This window comes from Chinchilla lanigera, unplaced genomic scaffold (genome assembly GCF_000276665.1).
Source record: "Chinchilla lanigera isolate Chin_1 unplaced genomic scaffold, ChiLan1.0 scaffold00028, whole genome shotgun sequence".
Taxonomy (NCBI): Eukaryota; Metazoa; Chordata; class Mammalia; order Rodentia; family Chinchillidae; genus Chinchilla; species Chinchilla lanigera.
This window is the reverse complement of record NW_004955429.1, coordinates 5,769,639-5,792,649: the sequence shown is the minus strand read 5'-3', so window position 1 is coordinate 5,792,649 and position 23,011 is coordinate 5,769,639. Positions and strand designations below refer to the sequence as shown.

The 23,011-nt window shown below is 37.1% G+C and overlaps 1 protein-coding gene across 1 annotated transcript in view; it reads right to left on the bottom strand.

Annotated features, from left to right (window-relative positions):
- Positions 1-23,011, bottom strand: part of LOC102011029 (chromosome unknown open reading frame, human C10orf67) — a 124,214-nt gene that overhangs the window by 5,640 nt on the left and 95,563 nt on the right. The window contains exons 15-17 of the mRNA XM_013515364.1: positions 19,503-19,590; positions 12,311-12,388; positions 12,178-12,229 (exon numbers count right to left, since the gene is read on the bottom strand). Coding sequence (XP_013370818.1) covers positions 12,178-12,229; positions 12,311-12,388; positions 19,503-19,590 — 218 coding nt within the window. The remainder of the gene's footprint in view (positions 1-12,177; positions 12,230-12,310; positions 12,389-19,502; positions 19,591-23,011) is intronic.

Below are 23,011 nucleotides of genomic sequence, written 5' to 3'. Positions count from 1 at the left end.
CCAACACTTCCTACTCAGAGCAGGGTCAGAATGAAGACACTGTGAAGGACACTCTGAGAAACAGGAGGAGAGTCCGAGCAGAATGACATCTGAAAAGTCAAAGGGACATTGTGAGAATTAAGGCAAAAGGTATAAGGTGTCAGTGTGATACACGACGAATAATTCCTGGAGAACTAACTTGCAGCAGGGTGACTGTAGTTAACAGTAGGGTATTATGTCTGTGGAATATGCTAGGAGATGAACTCTTAAGAGTCCTCACCACAAAAGAAGAGAAAGAAGAGGATGAAGGGAAGAAGGAGATGGAGAAGAGAAAAGGAAGGAAGATTGGAGGTGACTATGTGAAGTGCTGTACATATTAAGTCACTCAAATGTAGTGATTATTCACCTAAATATGTATATGCATTCATATACATATAGTATATTAAAATATATAGTAATAAGTATATTTATTGCTATATAATATTATAATATACTATTATATACTACATATTATATACTATATTATAGTAATATGTTTATTACTATTTTATATATATTTGTATATATAGTCAATTACACCTCCATGAACTTTAAAGAATTATGGGACGTTCCATAGTAACACAATGCTGAGGTGAGGTCAAGAGTGAGATGACAACTGTACTTGGTGTTTGATGGAGTCTGGTGATCTAGAGGACAGCAGTGCCAGTCTCAAGAAGGAAGTCAGGAAGCAAGCAGAAGAAACTGGAGCCAGAGAAGAAGAGGAAGCAGGTCCAGGTTTCTTCCAGGTGGGGTCCCATTAAAGGGAAGGGCAGGGGCTTGGAGAGGGAGGGAAAGAGAGAGTGTGAATAGGAGGCCTGGATTCATTTACAAGAAGGGAGCACCAGGACATGGAAGTCTCTTTGGTCTTAGGACAACCAGATATTGTGAGATAGAGACCTATGCATACATAACCCTGAGTCTCAGTGGAGTGAAGTTCAGGCTCTAGCTCATCACTTACTGGTTTACTAACTGCCAGAGAAGTAGCAGGCACATTTATACACAAGTTTTAACACATTTGAATCCTTAATGCCAGAATATGCTTTAAAGCTCAGAACAGCTGGCTTTCTAACCATTAATCAAGGGCAGTGTCTCCTCTATGGTGGGCAGTAAGTGGTGGAATTCCTCAACTTGCGTTATAATGGAAACTGCGCTCATTTGGGACAGTGGATGTCTAATGTGGATGTCATGAAGTTATTAAATTGCTATCCCAGGTTTTTGTGTCTTAGCACTGGTATAGCAAAGTAACACAAGCTAAGTGGCTTAAACCAGCAGAAATTCATTCTCTTATAGTTTTGCAGGCAGTACGTCTGAAATCAGTGTCTGATGCCAAGGTGTCTGAAATTGGGAAGGCCAGGCTTCCCTGAGACTCAGTGTGAAATCCCTTTTTTTTTTGCCTCCTCCTGGCTTCTGGTGGTAGCTGTCTGTCCTTGGCATGCCTTGGCTTGCAGCCACATCACCAGTCTCTGGCTCTGTCACTGAACACTGTGTTTTCCCCATGTGTTGTGTCTTTATGTAATGCTTCCCTCTTAATGATACCAGATGTATCAAACAGGTGCCTCCCTGGTGACCTCATCTTTCCTTGATTCCATTTTCAAGGACCTTATTTCTAAATAAGATCATAGTCACAGGAAACATCATTCAGAATTCCAATGTATTTTTGGACGGAGGACACAATTCAACCATAACATATGCGTTTTCAGAAAGGGAAACTTATTGACCATGTCACAAGGCAAGGACTTTTATGAAAATACAATAGAAACTTGAAAGTGTTCTTTTCAAAAGAATATGACCAGCTAGGCATGGTGGTGCATGTCTGTGATCCCAGCACTTGGGAGGCTGAGGCAGGCAAATTGCTGTGAGCTTGAAGCCAACCAGGGCTACAAAGTGTGTTCAAGCCCCACCTGAACTGCACAGCAAAACCCTGTCTCAAAAAGACCAAAAAAAAAAGAAAAAATCCAAAACAACAACAACAACAAAAAAAATGAGAAGAAGGAGAAGAAGAAGATGCTTAAAATAGAAAATCAAATATGAAAAATCATAAAAATATTGAAAAAAGATGAAAAGATATGAGATAAAAAAGCAATTATAGCTGGGCATGCTGGTACACGCCTAGAATCACAGCACTTGGGAGGCTGAGGCAGGAGGATTGTTGCAAGTTTGAGATTAGTCTGGGATACAAAGTGAGCTCAAGGCCAACCTGAACTGCATAGTGAGACCTTGTCTCAAAAGACAAAAAGAAAAAAAGCAGTTATAATGGTATTTCTAAGAAGCACAATAGAATTTAAGGCATTAATGAATTACTATAGTTACACAGAAACACTGAAAAACTTACCCTGAAAAAAAAATTGGGATACATTTCATAATTCTTAAAATACATAATGCAAATTTGACATAACTATTACAGAAATTGACAAATCCTCATAGTGAGGGATATTTTTATATTCTTTCAGAAAAACAATAGATTAAGCATACAAGCTGGGTATGATGGTGCATTCCTATAATTCCAGCACTTTAGGAGGCTGAGGCAAGAGGGTCAGAAGTTTGAGCCCAGCCTGGGCAAATTGTTCACTTAGTAAGACTTTGTCCAAAATAAAAAATCAAAAAGGTCCTGGGGACGTATTTTAGTGCTAAACTCTGGGTTCAATCTCAAGTATTACACACACACACACACACACACACACACACACACACACACATACACACACATGATGACCAAATAGAAAAATTCTACATCCAAAAAATAGAAAATACAAATTATTTTAAGTTCATATGGAATTCATACAAAGTACTTCACAGGGCCAGGCATGGTGGTGCATGCCTGTAATCCCAGCGCTTGGGAGGCTGAGGCAGGAGAATCATTGTGAGTTCAAGACCAGCCTGGGCTACAAAATGAGTTCAAGGCCAGCCTGAACTGCATAGTGAAACACTGTCTCAAAAAGACAAGCAAACAAACAAACAAAACCAAAGTACTTCACAGGGAAAGTCTTTACAAATTTCTAAGAATCAGTATCTTTCAGACTACATTTCTGACTTAAACACAACAAAATTAGAGACCATCAATTAAAGCTACTCTCAAAAAAGCATTTAAAAAACTCACACATTAAAACAGTCAACCATGATGGAATATAATATTTAGAGTCAAGCAACAGTATTATATGTCAAAACTTAAGGATCTAACTAAAGCATTTTTGGAGTTATAGATACATTTAGTAAAGGTGTAATAAACACAAAGTAAGCTAGAGAAAATCACAGATGAATCTTTTAAAAATAGAAATAACATAAAAATGCATGTATTAAATCAGAAACCAAAAATGGTAGAGTGAATCAATAAAACAAAAATTAGTGTTTTAGAATAAATACTAAAAATCATCTTTAGCAAGATTAAGAACAAACAGATGGCAAATATATAAAACAACGCTAAAGACAAAGAAGTGGCTATAATTTTACAGATAGTAAATTTCACTGGAGATTAATGAACAAGTTTATTTTAATGTAAATGAAAAATTTACAGGTGAAATTTACAGGTGAAATTTTACAGGTGAAATTACCTAGAAGAAAATGCTGCAGGTGACTTAATACAAAGTAGAAAACTAATAGCCATTAAATAAATGAGTGTTCAAAATTTTTCACTTTCACAAGAGACAGTAGGTCCAGATTGAGAGAAAAAATACTTTCATACCATTAAAGAACAGATATTTTTTGAAAAAGTTAGTAGTCTAGAAGAGGAGGCAGCTGGTTGTTGATGAGTCTAAGGTAGCCCTTATACCCAAACTACATAAAGGTAGATTGGGGAAAAATTATAGATCAAAAATCTTAAATAAAACACTGCAAATGAGAAGGGAGTGTGGGAATGGAGGGAGAAAAGAGGAAAGAGAGGTAAGAAGGGCCATTTATGTATATGTCCCAGTTCTCATGATGAATGTATTTATTATGTATCACAAGCACATACTAATAAAAATTAAAAGGACAGTAGTAAATTAAAGTTATCTGTTTATACAGAATTAGAAAATATATATATGATTCAACATGAGAAAATTTATCAAGATATTTCAACATTAATAGATTAAAGGAGAGAGATCATGAGCAGAGAAAATAAATCACAGATAAAAAAGTATCCAAGTCAGGCATGGTGGCGTACACATGTAATCTCGGCACTTGGGAGGCTGGGGCAGGAGGATCATTGCCAGTTCGAGACCAGCCTGGGCTACAAAGTAAGCCCAAGGCCAGCATGAACTGCATAGCAAAATCCTGGCTCAAAAAGACAAAAAAAAAAAAGTATCCATCAGTTCATTATAAAAATCCTCAGTACCTGCATATAGCAGATAACTTTATTGACTTGATAAAGCATAACTATGACAAATATACAATGAGTATCATACCTAATGGTGACACTTTAAAAATTATCTTACTTAAGAAAAACATAAATATGAAACTATTACTATATTATAAGACTGGAAATCCTAGCCAGTGCAATAAGAAAGGAAAAAAAAATAAGAGGGACATAGAAGAGACAAGTGTTTTTAAGTTATAAATTATGTGACTTTAAAAAGAAAAGAGACAAAAGCTCAGACAACTAGTAGAGGTCACTGAGTTTGTTGGGCACAAAATAAAAGCACAAAAGATGTCAATAGTAATAGGTGTTAGAACATGTCATAGAAAAATGATTCCACTCTTAATTGCAACAAAAATATGTTATTTATATCTTTAAATTACTTAGGAATAAATATCATAAAAGATGTGTAAAACCTTTAAGAAAATCTTACAAACATTAAAGAAAACATAAAAGTCTCCAAATCAATGAAAATTGTATTCACATTAAGATTTTGTATCATTAAAATGTGAATTCTCTGCAGATTGAAATTTTAAATCTGAATCCTGACAATTTTTTCATGGGACTTGAAATGGTGAACTTCATAATTCATGTGAAAGAGTAAGGAATCAAGGAGGGCTAAGACAATTTTGTGGAACAGGATGTGAGGATTTACTCTTCCTGGTGGCATGTTTTATTTTAAAACAAAGTTACTAGAAACTTTTTGGGACAGTGTTAGAGCAGAAGCAACAGGCAAATCAACTGCACAGTATGGCATGCATAGACTTTTTACAGTCTTTCCATTGGCTAATTTGACTTCTTTAACCAAGGCTCCATATTTTATTCATGATTATTCATGTGATTATTTTGCATGATTATTCTTATCAATCTTATGCATGATTATTCATGTGATTATTTCATTTAAGATGTGAAACCTTGCTTAAAGAAGTCAAACTAGCCAGGAATGTTTAAACTAAAAGTTGGGGCTGAGTGATATTTCTATACAGTGATAGGTACCAATACTGTTACAGCTTATGTCTAGATGTCCCTCCAAAGCTTCAGAGGTCATAGGTGGGGCTTTTCAGAGATGACTGGATCTAGAGTGTGTGATGCTGGGATTAAATGATGTGATGCTAGGATCAAGGGTGTGGATTACTAAATTAGTCCACTGATTGGTTTGCCAGAGTTCTGAGTATACACAATGGGAAGGTTCACTCTGAGTGTGAGTTCTACGTCCCCTACAGGCATGGAGCCCGGATGTAATATAAAGGACTGAAAGATTGTTGTTGCTTGTTGCTGGTCACTTTCTTGCTGATTGCTGCCTTCCCTAGTCTGCCATAGACTGTTTCTCCTCTGTGATGCTACTCGGCCACACCACCCTGCCTTGGAGCCAGCCTACTATCAACTGAGGCTCTACAACCTGGAAGTCAAATAAAGCTTTTCTCCTTTAACTTTGGGCGTTGGGTATTTTGTCTCAGCAATGAGAAAAGTAACTAAGACAAGTACCCACTTTTTAAATCTCAGTTTCCAAACTAGGGGTTCTAACATTTGAAAGGAATGGGAATAATAATAATGTCCTATCTCTCATATACAAAGATACCATATCAGCCTCAAAGGAACAGTTGACAAGTTCATGGATTTGTACGAATCTATATGCCAAATCCTATAACAGTTTGTTATTTCTGTAACAGAATTTCCCCCACTTTTTTTTTTTTTTTTTTTTTGTCTTTTTGAGACAGGGTCTCATTTTGCAGTTCAGGCTGGCCTTAGCTCACTCTGTAGCCTAGGCTGGTCTCGAACTCACAAGGATCCTCCTGCCTTGGCCTCCCAAGTGCTTGGAATACAGGCATGAGCCACCACGCCCGGCCTCTCCCACTTTTTTTTAACCAATGCTAGAGATTGAATATAGGGGCCTATGTGTGTTAGGCAAATGTGTTCTAACACTGAGTTACCTATTCCCCAGCCCAAGAGAACCATGCTGAAATTTTAAAAATTAATATTTTGTGCTAAACCTTTGCTTGATATTTTGTTACTACTGTACATGTTTGTACAGTTTAAATGCCTCTTAGGTAGCCACTGTATTAGGCTGCAATCAGGTAGCTGAAGTTTGAGATGGAAGCATTGGTCCCAGGGTCCAGAGAGGCTGCAGAATCCAACTCCTGGCCGAAGAACTGAGGTAATAACAGGCACTAGGCAGCATTCTTGTCTTGTGTCTCATTTTGGAGACTACTGAGCACCAAGTGTGGGAATAATAACCGTGCTTAGAGAGATTGTTAAACAAGATATTGTTTATAAGCCTTTAAGAGTATCACTATGGGGCTGGGATGTATCTCGGGGGTAGCGTGTTTGCCTGAAAGGTGCAAGGCCATGGATTCAATCCCTAGCAAGGAAAAAATATCACTAGGCTGAGTCAATAGAAGACAATATATCAAATTAATAAAGGACATTTTAATATATATTAATTTTGAACGTTTTCTACAAAATTTTTATAATCTTACATATTCAGTCATTACTGACCTATCTATTTCATAAATGAATTAACAGTGTTTTTTCAAAACACTGGGTTATCTTTCCTTTTCATTTGTCACATTTTAAAATTTCTTTTCTGCCCTATGGACACAGCTTTAGTCAGACAGCTTCTCACTTGTCTCATTATTTTTTTAATCCAATTGGTCATTCTGACCCTTTGCTATGCCATGAAGAATTCACTGCATTTACAAGGATGAATTAAGAGTTAAGCTACAGAGCTGGCCGTGGTGGTGCATGCCTGTAATCCGCACACTTGGGAGGCTGAGGCAGGAGGATTGTTGTGAGTTTGAGACCAGCCTGGGCTACAAAGTGAGCTCAAGGCCAGCCTGAACTGCACAGCGAGACCCTGTCTCAAAAAGACAAAAAAAAAAAAAAAAAAAAAAAAAAAAAAAAAAAAAAAAAAAGAAAAAGAGTTAAGCTACTAATTCTCCATCTAGTATCCTAAATTCCACGCCCAAAGTACACAATAGGTATGAAAAACAAGGAAAATTCCTAAGGTGACATAGAGAAATAAGCTCAATTCTCTAAGACAATGATAACATTTGTAACCTAGAAATATAGCATTTGAATAATAGGTAATTAGTGATCAAAGAGGAAGTAGTAGATAAGTTGGTGGCAGTGACTTCATTAATACAAACTTCTTAATATACTATAATACCGACTTCTTAATACACTATATTACAGAATTCTTAACATAGCATAATACTGATTTCTTAATACACTATAATACAGACTTCTTAATATACTATAGTACTGACTTCTTAATACACTATAATACAGACTATTTAATACACTGCAATGCAGACTTCTTAATATATTACAGTACAGATTTCTTAATATGCTATAATACTGATTTCTTAATATACTATAATACAGACTTCTTAATACACTATAGTACTAACTTCTTTTTTCCTTTTTTTTTGGTTTTTCTCCAGTACCAGGAATCAAACTCATGACCTTGTGCTTGCCAGGCAGGCACTGTGCGGGTGAGCTAAATCCCCAGCCCCAATACTGACTTCTTAATACACTATAATATACTTCTTAATATACTAGTATACTGACTTCTTAACATACTATACATAGTAAATCATGTTAGTCCTGATACTCAACTCATAATTTATTGGTTAATTCCTTCTAACATTTTTATAGCTATGAATTACACCATAAAAGATATTATGTTATTTATATATGTGGTAATATAAAATCTGCATTTAAATGTGACCTTGAAAACCTTCCAAATTACATTGATTATTGATTAATAGTCTTGAAACTATATCGGAAACAACACTACCTTGTTGGATTTTATTTTTACTTATGGTTCAAATTTCTTTTTATGTTTTATCTAAGTTCCAGCTTTTTTTCTGATTTTTAAAAATTACTTTTTCTATGTAACAAGCGCAACTGAACTCCACTTTCAATTCACATTTACTTTTATAATTTGGTGGAAATATACATATCAAATAATACTTTTCAGGTCCAGAATTTCTAAGTTCTTAAATTACCCCGACTACATTGTGATCATTCTACTGTTCTTTAAAACCCTTTCCAGTCCCCTCTTGGACATGTCTTCCCTGAAGTCCTGGAAAATTAACCACACAATGTAATCTAGGTTGGAGTTTGGGTTTCTCCTGCATTTCAGATACTGATATCTGAGCCTTAAAGAGCCACTGTTACTCTGAGGTTTTATCTAGCGGATTCGTGTCTTTTGGGCTCATTAAGAGCATTTCCAAAGATTACAATGTCAATAGCACCTAATTACTGGTCTGTGAGAAAGGTCTTCTTGAGTACATAAACCCAATGGCCGCTCAGGGGGAGACAATAGGTGGCTCAGATTCCGAATTTTATCACACGTAAATAGCAAACAAATTAATAATCTTACCTATACTGTCTTGAACTAATTACTACTGTGTAAAAACTTGCAAATACTTTTGCACCCTTATATTAAACAGAATTTATTTATCTCTTAAATTTTTTTATTGTGGCACCAATGACTGTGGTACTCTTTAGAATTTTTCAGGGTATGTAACATAAGAAAAAGCCATTTTCAAGTGGCTTTTAAATTATATTTTTAAAAGGATATATTTGTTTTAAATTATATTTTAATTTACTTTTCTCCAGAATTCTGTATGTTTTGATATTAATGCTGGGTTTGACTTTTACTCATGCCTGTAGAACATCAGAGATTAAAAAAGCACAGGAGAGACTAAGACTATTCTTAATTTACAAGCTCAGTTCTTCTGGCATCATTGAACTCCCATGGTGGGTGAAAAGTAGATTTGCCAGAGTTTGTTCTGGGATTATATTAGCAACAGTTCAGAAGAAAAGTAGACGGAGAGGTTAGCAAGCTAGCTGCATGTACTATCTCATTTAATCCTTGGGACAAGCCCATGAGGTGGGGTTTACGTAGCAGCAGGCCCTGAGGGGCGGGTACCTAGGGAGTGAGCAGATCCTTGGGATCTGTCCACCCCACAGCCCACTGCTTTGTGACATTGTCACAGCTTGTGTTTTCGTGTGTGAGGTCATCATGAGGTCACCAGTGCTCTAGGGAAGTCGATCTAATTGAGTGCGGATGGCACAGGTCTTCTGTGGGATTTGGAGAGCTCTGCTGCACTATGTGCAGTATAGCCTGGCATTTTACTGAACCTCACTGTCATCAATGATCTCATCTGTAAAATGAGAAAAGGCCAGAGGACCTGTCTCATAGCGTTTTGGTGAGAATTAGAGCTAAAGCCCCAGGGGCATTTAGAATCTTACCCATGCTCGCTACACATTAGCTATAACACTTTTTTGTTGTTGCTCTTGCGGTATTGGGGATCAAACCCAGGGCCTTCTAACCAAGCTATATCCCCAGTCTCTTTTTATTCTTTATTTTGAGACAGGGTCTTGATAAATAGCCGGGGCTGGACTTGAACTTGTGATCCTCCTGCTTCAGCCTCCCAGAGTGCTAGAGTTACTGCTGTGCATCACCACACCCAGGACTGTGATACTCTTAAAAGTTATTTCGTGGTGTGAAGGTACAACTAAGGACTTTTTTCTTTGATCTAACAATGGGGACTCAGAGAAGATAATGTTCAAAAGGATATTTTGAACATGAATATTATATTTGCATACTTTTAAGAAACGGAACAAAACCAACAGTGACTTTAAAGAGTTTAGTTTGGGGGTCTATTATGAGATATGTTACATCCCCGTTATAGAAAATAATAAGGATTCGTTTGTAAGTCAGATAGATATTAATACCATGCATGTAGCCAACATCTCTTTAGAATGTATTCATGAACACGGGTGACTGTCACGCATACCACACACAAGCCGGGACTATTAAAGGCTGCTTTCTGACCAAGAGATTCTTTTATCATCCTTCTCCACCCTGATAAGTTAGTAATTCACTTTTCCTCCTGTATTCCTTTGTTTTTATTCAATAAAAATATAAATTTTATTCCTAGCAAATTTTGGATGAACTGAGATTAATTTACCAAAAACTTTTGTGAACTGGTTTATTTCCCAACACTATCTTCAGAGGGAAGAACATGATGTGTCAAAGTTGTACTAGAGATTTATTTCTCTTTTTTTTTTTTGCTTTTTGTTTTTGTATTGGAGGTCTCATAGAAAAAAGCCTCAGGGTTCCTTCCATTCAGAGGCCTTCACTGTGGACATTTCCACTTACAATGCAGATTAATATGTAGACTCATGGGCTTTGTGGTAGACTGAAAAATTATGGGTCATAAAAAGCATTCCTATTCAATGTTATAGTAAGGAAAAAGGGAAACTAATGAATCTAGGGAGGATTTTCTGAGATAGAGTGGAGATAACTACATTTTGCAACATCAGGGACAAGAAATAGGAGAGTTTGTTTCAGCAGGGGTCACCTCCTGTCAGGTGCCCCTCAGAGTTCTTTGTGATACTTCAACTGGACCTTTGAAAAATGGGTTACTTGACTGGGGAAAGTCAACTTTGGATGCAAAATACTCAACTGAACTTTAGGGAATGAAATACTGTGGTTAATTAAACTTTATATTGAAAATCTTAGCTAGGCACAGATTCAAAATACCAATTCACATTTTTGTGATTAATCATGAATACATCAAGATGTTTTAGAAATAACTACATTTCTGTATGTGTTGGAACTTCTAACATCTCAACAAATTTGATCAGTTATTTAAATGCTGATACCTTTAAAGATAGTGGCTTCCTGTGCTAGCAGATACATGCTGTGGAGTCTAGTATCAGCAACACTGTAATCTCAACATGAGCTCAGGGAAGCAGCCAGCACTATGATTGCTGAAAGATTTTTTATACCTTTGTAGGCACCTGTCAAACCAGTATTATCCATCATAGAAAAACAATGGACAAATGTTCAGAGGAAAAGGAATTCTTCATATTTCTGCTGAAGGTTGTAAAAAGTAAAACATTTTACTGTGAAGAGTTCTTATCACACACTTCTCCTTTATATAAAGATCCATTAACAAAGCCTACTGGTGAATATTTCCAGATATGACTAGCAAATTACTGATACTCTTTGATTAAGATCAATAGTAACAATTGAAACTAACAATGTCATATTTTGTCAACTTCACTACAGCCTATTATTAGTGGATGTGCTTTAAATGATGAATTTCTCCCAGTCACATAATCACCCTGCCCCTGAACACTCCAAGCTGGATTGCCTATAGTATAGATGACTATGCAGCTACTATAATAGGCTTGTTATCTTGGTTTTCAAAGTTTAGAGAAGAGTCTTACAGACACTTGTAGACAAAGGCTCTCCCAGTTTTTAAAAAATTCAATTTGAAGCCTCTTAAAGGAAATAAAGCTGTTAGAAATAGTTGTACTTTTCTCCTCATTATTCAAGTAGAAAAATAAGAATGTAACAAGAACTTGAGGTTTGCTGGCCATTAAATAAAGATAAAATGAGGCTCCAACGGAGACAGTTTCTGATTATTATAAAGTATGACTAAGTTCACTTTAGTTAGCACCAGTCAGTATTCAGAAACACAACACTAAGTATTCTTTTATTCAGCTTTTCTGTACATTGGTTTTATAAATTGGCTTTTTAAAAAGTCATGTGTTTACTCATGTTACCAAATAAGTATCTTAGGGTGACAAAGGAAAAGCCAAGTTAATCTCGACCAAGCACCCATTCTGTGTGAATTTCTTTTTAAATTATATTCTCACCTCCTTCTCTTCTTCCTTCTCTTCTTCTTCTCCCTTCCATTTCTTCCCTTCTTTTCATCTTTTGTTGTAATGGCAGTAGAAGCCAGGACCTTGAGCATGCTAGGCAAGTGCTCTACCACTGAGCTACATCTCCAGCCCCTTCTTACCTTTTGATGAAGATGCTTGATCATTCATTGTGTCCACATGCCTCTTGTCTATCTGTAGGTAAACCAAAAAGTTTATTGAAGTTGAGTAGTATTGACTGCTTAAATGTTTACTGGAGGAAATAAATCTACCTACTGAAGGGAAATGACTAGCTGGAGGAGATGTGGTATCCGTCAAGTTTGCTTTAGACTGCACAAATAAGGGGTTCGATTTCTGAAAGACATAAAAGGTGAAACAAAAGTCAAATCAAATTGATGTCAGTGTTCTCTACCCTTCAGTCAACCAAGATATGACACTCCTTGACATTCCTAACTTATTTGCTCAAATACGAATGCAACAGGAAGGGTCCCATTCTTTATTCAGTATACAGTGAGAAAAAAAGTCAAGAAAAAAATGTTTTCCTCAGTGTCTCTCTGATTCTACTTCCTTCTGACTGCCCTTATGACTTGGAGTTTACTACAAGTTGGTCCTCTATCTACTGGTTTTGCTTCTACAGGTTCCGACAATTACAGATAAAAAAAAAAAAAAAAAAACAACAAAAAAACCCCAAACCCGAATACTTCTGTTATGGACATACACAGACTTTTCTTCTTGTCATTATTCCATAAACAATATAGTATGACAAATATTTACATTGCACTTAACATTAATTAGACATTCTATGTCATCTTTAGATGACATAAAGATGACTAAGAGTGTACAGGAGGATGCATGCAAATGCTACAATTTTTTTTTATAAAGAAAGTGAGAATTCAAGGATCTTGGTATCTAGGAATCAATTCCCCTCAGATATGCTGGGATAACCATACTTCTAACTGGTGAGGAACCACAAGGTCACCCCCAGCACCACCAAGCTACTGAGAGCTTCAACAATGGTGTCCTGTTTCCCAAGAACTAAACGATAAAAAACAAAAACAAAAAATTCTTGTAGGAGTTCAGAAGCAGCAGCATGCAAACAGAATTGCTACCAACATCATACAGTGCAAAGCAAACTGTGACATAAAAATATGCACGTGAAGCCAGGAATGATGGTGCACACCTGTAATCCTCAGCACCCCAAGGCAGGAGGATTGCAAGTTTGAGCTCAGATTTCACAGTTTAGCAATTTATTGAGAGCCTGCAGCAAAATAAAAAATAAAAAAGGGCTGGGAATGTAGTTCAGTGCAATGGCCTCGGTTCTATCCCCAGTCACACACATAGAGACCCTCCCCATGCACATATATACAAAGCAGGAAAAGAATCAAAGGTTCACTAAGCATGCTTACCAGAAAAAGGTCTAAGGTCCATGTGCATAGCTTGGGACTTATGAGATTTTTCCTATTCAAGGCTTCTCTCTTGTTGGTTTGTATGTAGTTTTATAGTGGTGCATACAGGGTTTTATACATGCATGCACATATGTTTGCATGTTTTTTCTTACTTCCATAACCTGATTTCATTCCCTTCTTGTTCCCTTCCAAAAGAAACTACTTAAATATTTGATATGTACATTTTATTTGAATATGACCTTGCAAAATGTGAAATTTCATCATGTATTTTTATTTATGTTAATGGTATTATGTGACATCCTATCTTCTTGATTCTAAAGTCAGTCTGTTGATATTTTGACACCCCTAAAACTGGGATGCATCTTGCAATAGAAGATTGTCACAGTGTAGTGTGCAGAAGTTTTTCTCTTTTAGTGACATAAAGTCTTGAGCTTGTGTTGAGCACATCTTAGATTTAAAATAAAAAAAAAACATGTTTTATGTGTGCCTTCCTTCAGTTACCAATTGCAAATTTTTAAAGATGCATACATCTTACTATCTGTATGTAGAATCTATTGCTTTCAAGTACTGTATAGTATCCCAGGCAGACATCTGACCAATTTTACCATCTACTTTCCCAAGGTGGTCCAAGCCACCATTATCCCTCACCTGCACCACTGCAATCACTTCCTATCCTGTTTCACTGCATTGGTGCATCCCATTTCTTCCTCATCACTTCCAACATTGCTACTTTAACATGTCACATGAGACCATCTAACTCTGCTTTAACTGTGAATGTGAAAGAGCTACTGAGGAAATATATAAGAGGATGCAGGTGATAACCCTGTATTTCTATATATTTTTATCCTGCCAAGGATGAGAAAAGAATAAAAAAATGGAAACCCTGAAAAAACTGTGGAATAAGTTTAAAAAAAGAGAATTAATCAATCATGGGGAGCATTTACTTTTTAAAATGATCTATTATTTGGTTGCAATGAAAACTTTATAAAACTTTTTCTTTGGTCCCAGACATGAGTACAAGAATATGTGGTTTCCAAGAAACAAATGCAGGAGACTCTAGAAAGGCATGAGCTGAGATGGCCTGCAAAGGTCTTAAGGATGCGATACAGAAAATTACTAGTAAATAGGACACAGGAGTTGAATTTAAATCCAAACAAGACTTTTATTTCTTATTTTCTTCAAGGTAACCATGAACTGATGGTAAAAAAATCAAGAACACTCAGTTCTAAAACTAAATGAAGATGGAAATCCAAGGTTCTTGTCTTGTAGCTCCCTTTTACTGTGAGGGCATTTGCCAAATTAATGGATACAGGCAAGAGTTGTCAAAGGTTTTGTGACTTAGGAAGAACGGAGGGCAAAAACCAGGGCTCATACCAGGTGTCCAGTTTAACAAGACGACCTCACCCACTCTGCACTTGGATCCTCAGTAATGACTGGTGTAATGATACAAAGGGAGCTAAGTGGAAAAGCAAAGCAAAAACTAGAATAGTAGTGAAGTTTTTCTGGACAACTGTGTGTACCAGCTTGCCACAGGGCACTGCTTCATGAATTAAGAAATCTTTGCTACTGATTTATTTTTAGACCAAATATGATAAATTACTGGTTGAAGACACTTAAAAACTACAATTCAACAAAATCCCAATAAAGTCCTATCAACTTTTTTAGATATAGATTTACTAATTCTCAAAATTCATTAATTACTAAGAATAGAGCACTGTCAAGACAATCCTGAAGAAGAAGAATAAAAAAAATCAAAGGATTTATACTGCCTTTTACTATAAAACTATTAAGACAGTGTGTTATTGGCAAACTGATAAATGAATGGAATAGAACAGTGTGTTTAGAAATAGACTCATACATACACACTCTTTAATCTAGAACACAGAAATCAGTAAATTTCAATAGGAAAAGGAAGATCAAAATTATATCACCAGCAGTATATGTGCAGTGTGAGATACAGTCACAGCAATAGAAAATACAATTTGCTTCAGGAAAAGGAGCTAAATTCATATTCATTAAAATTAAAAACTTCTGATCTTTAAAGGATGCTGGGAAGAAAAACTATACAGTGAGAAAAGACATATCCTGAATATATAACAAAATACTAAAACTCAATAACATTTTAAAATGGACACTAGCACAGAGAAAGGCTATGGGGAGTCATTGCTTAATAATCATAGAATTTCAGTTTTGTAAGATAATGAGTTCTGAAGTGTGGCTGAACAATGTGAATGTACTATACTTAACACACAATGGTGGTTGTTATGGTTTATGCCTGGATGTCCCCCCAAAGTCTCATGTGGTCATGAAGGCTGCTGGGCCTTTTGGAGGCAGAATCTAGAGTTCGTAATTGGTTCATTGTCTAGTGCTGGGATGGAGGTATGAGTGCTACACCCTGCTACACCCTGCTACACCTGCTCTAGGGCGGGTGGCCTACATACAGTATAAGGGATGAGAAAGAGGCTTGTTTCCTCCTTTTGCTCTTGTTGCTTTTGTTGTCTTCTGTCACCATGAACAGTTACCCCTCTGCCATGCTACCCTACCTGGAACCAGCTGACTATGAGCTGAAAGAAACCTGTACAAACTGTGAGCTAAATAAGCCTTTCCTTCCTTAACTTTGGGTGTTGGGTATTTTGTCTCAGCAATGAGAGAAAAGTAACCCTAACAGTGGTTAAGATAGTAAATTTTTTACATTTATTTTACCAACATTGAAAAAATATGGCACAGCTCCTTCACTAAAGGTCTAAAAATGGCCAATAAGCACTTGAAAAGATGCCTAATACCAGCAATCATTAGGAAAATGGAAATTAAAGCTTCAATGAGATACCATTTTGGAATGGCTACAATTTAAATACTGACAACATCAAGTTAGCAAGGATATGTAGCAACTGGGACTCTCAATCTTTACTAATGGAAGAGTAAAATGAAAGTCACCTAGGAAAAATGGCAGTCTCTTATAAAGTTAAGCATACACACTTCTGATCCAAGCCAGTCCTCACTTACTTGGGAAATATGAGGATATATTCCACAAATGTTTATCATAGCTTTTTCATAATAGCTCCTAACTAGAAAACAGTTCAGGTGTCTAATATGGGACTAATGAACACATATATTATGTTCTATTTGTACAATAGGATACTAATCAGCAACATAAAGGAAAACTGTGATGTATACACAGAATAACATGGATGGATAAAATACTTCACTGTGTAGAATAGATCAGAGAATACACGCAGTGCTCTGGGGATGTAGCTTAGTGACAGAGCACTTGTCTAGAGGTCCTGGGTTCAAGCCCCAACACCAAAAACTAAATAAATGAATAAAGTAAAAAACCACAGCAATGCTTATTTGGTGGGGAGATGGGGGCACTGAATTGTCTGGAGAGGGATGTGAGAGAACTTTTATGGATCATAAAAATATTCTATACCTTGCTTTGGATGATGACTACATAGGCCAAACCTCAACTGATATACTTAATATTTGTATATTTTGCTGTACATAAAATATACATCTTAGTAAGCAAATGTAAACCTTTTATTTTATAACATGTTCAAATTTTAAATTTAAAGTGTGATGTTTCCCTATAAATGTCCATCTTTCTTACACTATAGGCCAGATACTATTCCAAGCTCTGCAAGCAAAAAGTTTCTAAAACGAACCAGTCTGCTATCTCATGCAATTTGCAGTCTATAAAAGGAGGGGCCATACTTGTCCTTGTCCGCTAATTTATTGCCAGCAGGTAGTATGGTGTTTGGTATAGACTGGTACTCAAGAAGTTTTTGCAAGATGGATGAGTACCCAGAGATCAGGAAACCAAGAGACAATATTGTTGTATTCAGAATTCACATACTGGCTCACTCTCTTTCTCTCTCTGTTTGTTTTTCATATGCTACTTTCCCTGATGAGCATGTCATGTGCCAATATACTGTGTGGGTGTACAGATAAGGATTCATAACTTTGAATTCAGCAAGCAGTGGCACACCACCCTTCCTCCATGAATTGTAGAAGGATTTAAGGATGAGAACAAGATTTTGCTCAAGAAAAAAAGACTGGAACTACTAATCTGCTTGAATAATTTTGATATTTAGAAGTCTGTTTCATAAAACTTTGACAATTCAAATTTGAATCATAAAATTTTGCCAGTGACAAAAACTAAAACATCTGATTTTGAGTGGCACAGCCTTCTCATGCTTCTGCCAATATTTTATTTGTCCAGCTGCTTAAATATCTAAAATAAGGATTACTCCAACTGAATTTGTAGCCATCAAGCAAGAGGAAGAAAAGCCAACAGGGGAAGAAAGACAGTACGTATTCCTTCAGTGTAGACCAACTTTCAAACATTTCGAGGAAGTCAATCATTAAAATCTTCAGCAAGATGCAGATGACTATGAATTTAGTTAAACATACAAATTCATTTAATGTTTTCTTGCCAGTGTACTTAAGTTCTTTGATCTGCAGTCACTTAAATTTAAAAGGTTGTCTGAAAGGGACAAATGTTAAAAGCATGTTTTAAAGAAGTAACTTTTGACTGTATTCCTCTGGAAGCCAAATCCCACATCTTATGTTTCTTGTGCCCTTTCTCACAAAGCTCACTTGTCTTCAGAAAACTTAGCATCATCCAGAAGCTCGCTGAGGTTCATGCCAAGTTATCAGCTGAGACTTACCGTATCTGTTTCTACACCAGGCATCACTTAGCTTTACAAGCAGGACCCCTGAAGGAAAGCAGTAGATCAAACAGGCTAATAATAGCCTACTGCTGAGTTGGACCTTGTCTCCAGATGACCTCCGCTGTGGCTTGGATATAGTTGTGTCCCCCTAAGGTTCACACACTGGAGGCTTTGTTCCTAGAGTGTGCTACTGGGAGGTGGCAGGATTTTTAAGAGCTGGTGGCTTAGGTTGAGGTCATTATGTCTTTGGGGGTGTAGCCCAGGAGATAATTCCCATGGGATCCGTTGAGTTCTCCTGAGAGAGGTACTAATAAGGTGCATACCTGGTTCCTCCTGTTCTCTCCACTTCCTGGCTATTATGGTTTATATCTAGATGTTCCCACAAAGCTTCCTGTGCTCATAGGTGGGGCTTCTGGGAGGTGATTGGATCAAGGGTGTGATACTCATCAGTGCATTAATGTACTGATGAGTTTAGAGCTAAACCTTATGTTCGGAAGTGAAGCCTGATTGAAGGAGGTGGGTCACTGAGGGCGTGGCCCAAAAGGGTCTATCTCCTCCTTCCTCCTCCCTGATGGTTCTTTTTCCTGCCTGCCCTGCCAGGAAGGATTTTTCTCTACCATACCCCCTCTTCCATGCTACCCTGCCTTGGAGCCAGCCAACTATGGACCGAAACCTCTACAAACTGTGAGCTACAACAACTTTGAAACTTTCCTCCTCTGAGTTGTGGTGTTGGGAATTGCGTCTCAGTAATGGGGAAGTAACTAAAACATTGGTTCAAGATACAATCACTTGTTCTAACACATACTTCTATTTTATGCCATGAGATGACATAGTCAAGGGAAAGCCTTTGCCACAAGCCTGTGAATGCTTTTGGACTTTGAATATCTATAACTGTGAGCCCTTTAAAACTCTTCTCTTATGAAGGAGGTTTGTCTCAAGTGTTTTGTTACAGTGATGAAAAGTTAACAAGTACAACATTTAGTATAAAAAATGAGGCACTTAGTACTTATCTCCTTTTCTCCTTCAGAAGTGACTAGATATTTGAGCCTGAATCTTGGATATTTCCCAATATTTTATCCATCACCTAAAATAGACATACGACAGATACTCCCAGCCAGAATGAGCCACTCCTTCTCTGACATTTGCATTTGCCTCATTGATAGCTCAACCATATTGCATTGTAGTGATTTATTTGCATATCTATAACTCATGATGGACTGAACTCTTTGGGTCTAAGCACTTTGTCTTATGCCCTGGCATCTAGTAGAGTGACTGCCATGCATATCTCCAGAGTTTATAATGACAGGAGCTCAGTAAATTACAAATAAGAGCAGAAAAAAAATAGACATATGTTTTTGAAGAGATAAATAGTACCTAAACATTATATGTACTTACAACATAATTGAAGGATGTATCAGCAAGTATTGCAAACTGACGAAACAGTGTGTGCCTGGTAAACATCTCATTCTTAAGTGCATGAAAGCTGAAACAAAAGAAACCATAAAATGAAAAAAAAATATATTATATATCATATAGTAAAGCAAGTAAGTATTACTAAAAGCCACGTCAAAAATGTTCAGTATTACCAAACAAAAAGTAAAAATATCAGGAAGAACTTTTTATTTCTCCCATTTAAAAGAACTTATTAGCCAACCGTGAAAGGGCATAGTAATTATGTCAGTGAGTACTCCTCGCATCTAGACTGTGGGTTAAGAAATATTTCTCACTAAAATGAGCCAGAGCATCTTTCAGAAATGGCTCTTTCTAGATTTAAGGAAATTAGTGTGCAAGATGGGACTGGGGTATTTTACTCTATCAGAAATGAAATCATCAAAGATTGCATCAAAGAAATGCAGCAGACACAGGAAAGGGCTCTCTTGATTTAAGATTCAAGAAATTCAGCATCAAAAATAAAAAGGACTACATTTGACTAAAAGACTACAAATATAGCTCCAATTTAGGAAATTCTCAGTCTGTCCCAGCTGCAAATGCTGCTTCTATCTATTGCCCCCCAGTACGGGGAATCAAACTCACAACCTCACGCTTACCGGGCAGGTGCTGTGCCGCTGAGCTAAATCCCCAGCCTAATGCTGCTAACATTAGACCATTCTGTTAGCACAGAACACTCTGGAGAGGAAGCAAGGGCATGGTGAGATAACTTTTTCCTAGTACCTTGGAAGGAAAAAAAGATAGCAGGAGCTGGCTGGGGGCAGCTGTAGTTCTGTGACAGAACACTTGCCTACCATTGCACGGGGCCTTGGGTCTGATCACCAGCATAAATAAATAAATATAAATAAATTAATAAAATCGCAGCACTCAGTCACATAAAAGTCTCTTTGTAGAGGTTAGACATGTGGCTCGTGAGTTCCCTCAGCTACCTTACTAAGAGTCCAAAATGGAGCTGGGATTATCTAGGAAAGACCAGAAAAGGATAGTTCTATCTAATGGAGTAACTTCCCAGGGCATAGAAGGCAGGACCACAGGATTTTGAGCATGTTATATCAGCAAAAATACTGCTAGTATGGCTTGAGATGACAAAGAAGGCTCTTGGATTCAAAAATTTGATAAGCAGAAACCAACTAATAAAACAACCCAGTTGCAAAGATGTTGTCTTTCATGGGGAAGTAGGAAAACTCAGTGACTGATGCTGTGGGTCTAGAGGGCAATGTCTTGAGTCACAGAGAATTATTTCCAGGCCCTGAAATCTAATGGAGTTTGTCATTCTGGATTTCAACATTGTTTGGACTAAAGATTCATTTTCCCCCCTCTAAGAATGTCTATAACTGTTATTGACATTTATGTCAATGAAATGGCCATCCCATCGTTATATTTGGGAGCAAATAATCTGTTCTATAGCTTCACAAGTCTATACATGAGAGCAATTTTGTCTCAGAATGGATTATAATCAGAGCCTCACTATCTAGTTTAGATCGTGACAATTGGGGCCTTTCAGCTAAGGACACTTAGATAAGACTGTGGAATTAGTTGTCACTGTATAGGGCTGACACTCGGGAGTACCTCAGGATGAGGTGACTGCATTTTTCATGTGAGACAGGCATAAATATTTGGGAGCCAGAAGATTTACTGGCAAGTTGGATATGCCTTCCACCAAAATATCTGCTTTTGGATCTCTGGCCCCTGGGGGGATGTTGCCTAACATAATAAAGGGAACTTTATATAGGTAAATAAGTTAAGGATTTTAAGGCAGAGTGATTATTCAGGACTATCTCTGGGTCTAATTTAATTACCCAGTAAGGAAGTCTTTTTTAGGAAGGGAGCAGGAGGATCAAAGTAGGTAAAGGGGAAGACCCAGTGGTGAGGGAAGCAGAGGCTGGACTGGGATCAGTAGTCTTTAAAAGTTGAAAGAGGCAAGGAACTCATTACCTAGGATTCTTTAAAAGGAACAGTCCCAGCAACACCTCAAAAATTTAACCATGTGAGAATCATTTTGGACTTCTGATCTCCAGAATGTCAGGTAATAAATCTGTGTTGTCTTAAGCCACTAAGGTAGTAGTAATTTTTTACAACAGCAATAGGAAACTAATATCCACCTTTAAGAATCAAAAAATAGGCAAGTGAAATGAATAGACACTTCACAGAGGAAGCACAAAGGGCCAATAAGTGCATGAAGAAATGCTCCACATGCTGGCCACTAATGCAAAATAGAACAATGTGGAGATTCCATCTTACCTCAGAAAGAACGGCCATTCTCAAGAAATCAAATAACAACAAGCGCTGGCAAGGCTGAGGGGAGAGAAGAACCTTCTACACTGTTGGTGGGAATGTAAACTAGCTCAGCCACTATGGAAATCAGTGTGGAGATTCTTCAGACAACTGAACTAGAAATTCCATTTGACTCACTGTTCTCATTCTAGGTATCCTCCCTCAAACAGTTAAAGACATCATATTACAGTGACACAGCAATACCCATATTTATGGTAGCACAATTTACAATAGTTAAATCTTGGAAGCAGCCTATCTACCCAACAGATAAATGGGTAAAGAAAATGTGGCATTTACATGCTTTCAAGTACTACCCTTCCATAAAGAAAGATAAATTTAAGTCATTTGTAGGAAAATGGATGAACCTTGAGGCCATAATGTTAAGTGAAATAAATCAGACACACAAGCTTTGAATTTTGCCTAGTTTCTCTTATATGAGAAACCCAAATTATAAATAAAGAGCAAAATGAAAGATATAAAATAGGAAGTAGGAAGATAGATCTTTCTCCAGAGGGAAGGGGATGAAGAGGTGGAGGGAGGGGGGAGAGAAGAGAGGGGAGATGGGTGAATAAAGGAATGAAGCCGGGCATATAGCTCAAAAGGCACAAGCTCCTGCATGTCAAGTGCAAGGTCCTGAGTTTGATTCCTGGTACCAAAAAAAAAAAAAAAAAAAAAGAAAGAAAAGAAAAGAAAAAAAGAATGGAGGTGTGCTGCATACACAGACCAATTCCACACAAGGAATGGAAACATTATGTATTGCACACATGTAGTAAAAAAAGAATAACATTATGCCAATCATTTTGTAAAACTCATGAGTTGACACATTCATGTAACAATATCACTGAAAAATAAGAAGAAATAGAAGACTTTAATGGTCTTTATTGCCTTTAAACAATGAAATTAAAAAAGGATCAGGGGCTAGGGATGCAGCACTTGCTTAGAACGTATAAAGCCCTAAGGTTTGATCCCCTACACCAAAAACAAAGAAAAAAAAATCAATGGCATAAAATCTGCTCATCAAGACAACCTTTAGCACCAGGCATAGTGACGCACACCTGTAATCCCGGTATTCAGGAGGCTGAGGCAGGAGGATCTTTGGGAGTTCAAGGCCAGCCTGGGCTACAAAGTGAGCTCAAGGCCAGCCTGAACTGGATAGAGAGACCCTGTCTCAAAAAAGACCA